The sequence below is a fragment of the Gossypium hirsutum genome, chromosome A07 (assembly GCF_007990345.1).
Source record: "Gossypium hirsutum isolate 1008001.06 chromosome A07, Gossypium_hirsutum_v2.1, whole genome shotgun sequence".
In the NCBI taxonomy this organism is placed as follows: domain Eukaryota; kingdom Viridiplantae; phylum Streptophyta; class Magnoliopsida; order Malvales; family Malvaceae; genus Gossypium; species Gossypium hirsutum.
Genome location: NC_053430.1, coordinates 43,633,917 through 43,639,686, shown reverse-complemented (window position 1 = coordinate 43,639,686; position 5,770 = coordinate 43,633,917). Strand labels below are relative to the sequence as shown.

The window sequence follows — 5,770 nt, the reverse complement described above, 5'->3', positions numbered from 1 at the left end:
ATTGAATTGGTAGGAATCAGCATGTCTTTATCAAGAAACATTTAGTCTAATTTTGCTATTGTAATAATTGTTGAGATTAATTTGAATAATATGAACACTTGAGTAGCAGAATGATCAAATTTCTTATTCTTTGAGCATAAGTATACCAAATTCATAATTTCGAGAAAACTGTTGTTCTGAAGAAGGTTTTCAAAGTGTTTATGAGAAATTCTTTTCAAAATTTGTGCATTACTCGGGACGACCAATGATTTAAGTTTGGGGGTGTGGAAACACAAAAATTTATATACTTTTTCATACCCTTTTTAACTTAAAACCAGGCTATTCCGGTTAAATTATTGTCAAAAAATAATTAAATATTATAAAATAATTAAATTATGTTAAAAATATGAAAATTATAAATTTTAATTAATTTTATAGTTAATTTTGATTAAATTTGGTTATTTTTGACAAAATCACACAATTGGAGAAAAAGGGCCCGGTGAACCCTACGAGAAGAACAAAACAGAGAGTAATTTGAAGTTTCGAGGCCAATTAATTTCTAGCCCAAGACGGTCCAGAAATGTGTACTAATTAATAATTAAATTAATTTTAATTTATTTCCTATTTAATTTAGGTTAAATGAATTAATTTTAATTAATTATGAAGAAAGAGCCTAGTGAACCGCACTGGTTGAACCGAATGGAGTGAGCCGAACCAACCACTAATTGGGCTGACCAGAACTGTCCATTGGCTGACCCAAATCAGAAAAATTAGCTGATAAAATATGCTTGCAAAAAGGCCCTTGAAAACCTCCAAATTACGTTCAAACCCCACCTTTATTTAGGCTTTGTAGATTTGCCCCAGCCTATTTTTAGCAAGGTTGAAAGCTTCAACCTTGCCATGTGTGTGGCCGACCATGGGAGGGCTCTCTTAGCTGCTGAATTTTCTATTTTTAGAATCCCTCTTCAGCTATAAAATCCACCCTATGCTGCCCATTTCAAAGCATCCCTCAACATCCCTCATTCCACAACATTCTCTCATCCTCTCTTCACTTCTCTCAAAGTTTCCTCTCTATTTTTCCATCCCATTTTCCGTTCCTCTTGTGCCGATTTCCTCTCTTAAGAAAGAGATGTTCTTCAGCCATCTTGGGCAGCAATCAAGGATTCATAAAATCCTTGCTCGGCAAAGACAACAGAGACTAAGAACGGAGCAACAGTCAAGCTGCAGAGAAACACTGGATTTGCTTTCTGTTCCCTTTCTTTTTTATTTCTGTTGTTTTTATGATGAGCATATCTATGAAAAATATTTTTGTTGAAATGGTTATTTTAATCAATTTAGCTTGAATTTAATTTGTGTTGGGTTGATTATATTTTGCCTACTTGAATTATTAAATTAGTGTTTATGCTGTTATAGGCCTCAGTGAAATTCTTTATTAAGTAAAATCATGCTTAGGTTATCTGGCATTATAATTGTTTAGATAACTAAAGAATTAATTATTTAAACGGATTGAATTTGCAATTAATGGACTTAGTACTTAATCAGTGCATGTTTAATTCTTCTAAGGTAACTGAAAATTAAATCAGCATTGTATTTGGCGATACATATGCCTTGCATAACTTGCAAGATTGTTATGATTAAATTGTTTCAAGGTATGGCTACTTTGTTACTTCACATAATCTTTTACATGTTTATTAAGTTGAATTAATAGGTTGAATCGACATAGGAATATGCGAGAGATAATTTAATTCAATAAGTATGTATGTGCGATAGCATGTTTACTTTATTAAATCTGTTTAGTCGGTTGAATTGGCATAGGGATATGTTCAAGAGATAAATGTAATTCTTTTAATTAGTAAATATGTTCATAAGTTAGCAAATTACTGGGTTGCCGTGAATTTATTCATAACAGCATAAGCACGGATTTAATATTTCTAAGTTAAGAAGGTATAATTAATCCAACACAATTATGTTATCTTGATTAAATCTTAATTGAAATCGTGCACTAGAACTCTTTTATTTTATTTAAATTATTTGCTTAGTTTTAAAATCTTAGTTTATAAATCACTCTTTTCAAACCAAAATTATTTTTACCTCACCAAAGTGTTTAAATTAATTTCATAAATATTGCTTTTTACAGTCCCTGTGGGTACGATAACTCGACATTTACTTGTCACTTTATTACTTGTTACGATTGTGTACACTTGCACATTTCCACCATTCCAGCGACACCACTCTATATCTTTGAGGAGCTAACCACCAAAACTTCTCCTGCATCATGAGTTCATTATGAGATGATCTAATCCACAACAATGCCCTCATCGTAGATTGAAAAACCAAATTATCCATTTTTACACTCCTTCTATCAAAAACCAAAGCATTTCTTGCTAACCATATTGACCAACATGCTGCAGCACAAGAAATCAGCCATAAACTTTTCTTACTATATTCTATTTTCGCATTATAACACAAGGCAAATAAATCCACAAAACCATCAACCCTCTTCCATTCAGCATCCCACCAATTGAAGATTTTTGCCCAAAAACCTTCGATAAATCTGTACTTGAAAAAAAGGTGAGATGCGCTTTCCGGTTCTCTTTCGCACCAAGGGAAAAAAATCAAAAAGTGTTGAAGGTTCATATCTAGTTTAGCCAAAAATTCCTTAGACATGATTCTGTCGATAGTTAACATCCACAGAAAGCTACGAACTCTAGGAGGAACCTTAATATTCCACACTTTACCGCAAGCAAAATTGACATCCGCCTCATCATCCATTATTAATAGATCTGAACACTTTTTAACCGAGAACACTCCCAATTTATCATTAGACCAACACAATCTATCCTCTATTTCTGAAATCAATATTGTGCAATTCATCCTATCAGCCAAAATTTTACACATCTCATTTTCCCTATCCATCAAAGGTCTAGAAAACTAGCCTTCCCAATTAAAGCACCCAGTCCCTAAATTACTTAATGAATCTGCAACTGTACTTACTTTATTTTTAGCAAGACGAAAAAGCCTTGGAAACAAAACTTTCAATGGTCGATCCCCACACCAAATGTCCTACCAAAACAGAGTCGATTTTCCATTTCCAATTTTCCAAAAAAATGCTTTTGGACCCACCCATTTGGACACTTTCTCATCTTTTGCATTTTTGACAATGCCTCTCCAAACCATAGACATGTCTTTTTTGTACGTCGTCTTAAAACGCCAACTCTGAATATTTGACTCGTATTTTGTTAGAATCACCTTTCGCCATAACGCTTCTTTTTCTGTCATGAATCTCTAACACCATTTAGCCAATAAAGCTTTATTTTTAACCTCAAGATTTGCCACACCTGCCCTACCCTTAACCTTTGGTTTACAGACTGTATCCCATCTTATTCTCGCCATCTTTTTTTTTCATTCGTGTTCCCCTATATAAAATTCCTTCTGATCTTGTCAATTTTTTTTAATAACAGTCACCAGAGCTTGAAATAAAGACATGAAATATATCGGCAGTGAGGACAACGCCGCATTAATAAGAACTACCCTGCCTGCCATGAAAGTGATCGACATTTCTATCCCGACAACTTCTTCCTGACTCTGTCTATGATTGGTTCCCAAGTGTAATCTTTTCAGATTTGCACCTAATGGGACCCCTAAATAGTTGAAAGGAAGAGTACCTATTTTGCATTTGCAAATGGCAGCCATCCTAAACAATAATTCTTCTTCCACATCAAACCCCACTAAGCAGGATTTGTTAAAGTTACTGCTCAGCCCCAAAAAAATCTCGAACACCCTAAGAATGTACATCACATTAGTCACCTCTTTATCATCAACTTCTAGGAAAAGAATCGTATCATTAGCAAATTGAAGATGAGAAAATTTTATCCCAAGAATTACATCATTAAATCCTTTGATCAGTTCTTCCTCTGTCGCTTTGTCCAACACCAGATGGAGAACCTCCATCACTAAAATGAATAAATATAGAGACAGTGGGTCTCCCTATCTAAGGCCTCTATGAAATCTGAATTCGTTGGATGATGACCCATTCATAATGATAGCCACTCTAGCTGTAGATAAACCTCCAACATCCAGCTTCTCCATTTTTCCCCGAACCCCATTTTTTATAACATCAACTCCAAAAAATCCTATTTAACGCAGTCATACGCTTTTGAAAATCTAATTTAAAAATAAGCTTTCCCCCACATCTACCTCTCTTCATAACCGAATGGATAAGTTCATTTGCAATTAAAATCCCATCAAAAATCTGCCTACCCTTAATGAAGGCACATTGAGTCTCACTAACCACTTCTCCTATAACCTCCCTTAACCTTCGTGACAAAACCTTGGATACGATCTTATAAAGGGAGCTCACTAAATAGATTGGTCTAAATTCTGAAATCTCAATAGGCTTTCCACCTTTGGTATAAGAATGATAAAAGAGGAGTTAATACTCTTCTCAAGTTTTCCAAATGAGAAAAAATCTGACATTACCCCAAATAAATCATATTTCACGATCTTCAAACACTTTCTATAGAAGTACAAATTGAATTCGTCTGGTCTAGGCTCCTCCAATTTCCTCGCACTTTCCTCACTAAGCAATCTGAAGTTCAAATCCACTCCCATTTTCCATCTTCTTACCGAGCAATCAAAATAATTTTTAAAGTAATTGAAAAGACCCTCTTTCATCTCCTTAGGGTCCTTAATATTACGACTACCAATTTTTAGGCTAAAAACCATTTTTCTTTTGGCTTTAATCTTGACCGCCTTGTGAAAGAAAGCACTATTTGCATCCTCTTCCTTAAGCCAAGTCATCCTCGATTTTTGACACCAGATAGATTCTTTGAGTTTAATTGCTTCACAGACCTCAATGTTCAATTGTTTTAACTCATCCATCTCCAACTCGGCCAACTTTCTATTTTCACTTATATCATCAATCGCCTTAATCCTAGCCTCACTTTCCATAATACTTCTTTCCAAAGTATTTTCATCTTCCATATACCACTTCTTAATAGCTTCCTTCAATTTTCTCAATTTGACAACCGTTTTTCCTCTTAAGCCCTCCATTCTTGACCATTCCTTTTCAATCAACTTCAAACATTCTTCCTTTTTCAACCATACGTTGACAAACTTAAAAGGTCGAGGACCCTAGTCTACTGATTCATCCACCAACATCACTGGGATATGATCCGATACAAATCAGTTGAGACCCTTCTATTGTAAATCCTTAAACTGAACCACCTAGTCTTCTTCAATTAAGAATCTGTCCAACCTGCTGCATTTACTATCCGGACCAAACCATGTAAATTTTTTACCAATTAAAGGTAAATCAACCAGCTTCAATCTATCAATGAACTCATCGAATTCCTTTGATCCCTTCTCTGTGCTTGAGCAATTTATTCTTTCACTACGATTCCTCACCACATTAAAATCCCCACCTACAATCCAAGCTTTACAGAATTGATTTCTCAAACCATAAATTTCTTCCTATAACATTTTTTGTTCTGCAAAATTGTTTGGAGCATAAACATTAACCAAAGTCACCTCCTTCTCAACGGCTACCCATTTTCCTACTACTGCAATAATCCTCCTCTTACACAAATCGACTTATTCCATAAAACTACCCTTATCTCAAATTGTTAATAATCCCTCTAACCTTTCTACAGCTATGGCATATTTAAAATCAAACCTATCATCACCTCATATTTTCTAACCAGCTCCACCGACACCGAATCCAATTTCATTTCTTGAATTAAACATGCATTAGCCCTATTCATTCTTAAAACTCTATTAATCGCTTCAAGTT

The 5,770-nt window shown here is 34.6% G+C and overlaps 3 protein-coding genes across 3 annotated transcripts; all 3 read right to left on the bottom strand.

Annotated features, from left to right (window-relative positions):
* Nucleotides 1-1,115: 1,115 nt before the first annotated feature.
* LOC121203716 (uncharacterized) lies at nt 1,116-2,751 on the bottom strand. The gene is made up of 2 exons (XM_041074159.1): nt 2,181-2,751; nt 1,116-1,177 (listed from the first exon to the last, which is right to left on the bottom strand). The coding sequence occupies exons 1-2, from the start codon at nt 2,749-2,751 to the stop codon at nt 1,116-1,118; spliced, it is 633 nt and encodes a 210-aa protein (XP_040930093.1).
* A 669-nt stretch (nt 2,752-3,420) lies between these two features.
* On the bottom strand, nt 3,421-3,930 carry LOC121203715 (uncharacterized). Its single transcript, XM_041074158.1, has one exon. The coding sequence runs from the start codon at nt 3,928-3,930 to the stop codon at nt 3,421-3,423; it is 510 nt and encodes a 169-aa protein (XP_040930092.1).
* Nucleotides 3,931-4,338: 408 nt separating this feature from the next.
* Nucleotides 4,339-5,031, bottom strand: LOC121203714 (uncharacterized). Its single transcript, XM_041074156.1, has one exon. The coding sequence runs from the start codon at nt 5,029-5,031 to the stop codon at nt 4,339-4,341; it is 693 nt and encodes a 230-aa protein (XP_040930090.1).
* Nucleotides 5,032-5,770: the final 739 nt, after the last annotated feature.

Excerpts from the sequence above, each read along its gene's own strand:
- LOC121203715 (XM_041074158.1), bottom strand. The coding sequence starts at position 3,930 with ATGGAGGTTCTCCATCTGGTGTTGGACAAAGCGACAGAGGAAGAACTG.
- LOC121203714 (XM_041074156.1), bottom strand. The coding sequence starts at position 5,031 with ATGGAGGGCTTAAGAGGAAAAACGGTTGTCAAATTGAGAAAATTGAAG.
- LOC121203716 (XM_041074159.1), bottom strand. The coding sequence starts at position 2,751 with ATGGATGATGAGGCGGATGTCAATTTTGCTTGCGGTAAAGTGTGGAAT. Across the intron at positions 1,178-2,180 it reads GGAATGGTGGAAATGTGCAA|TCTCTGTTGTCTTTGCCGAG; the intron begins GTGTACACAATC and ends CTCCGTTCTTAG.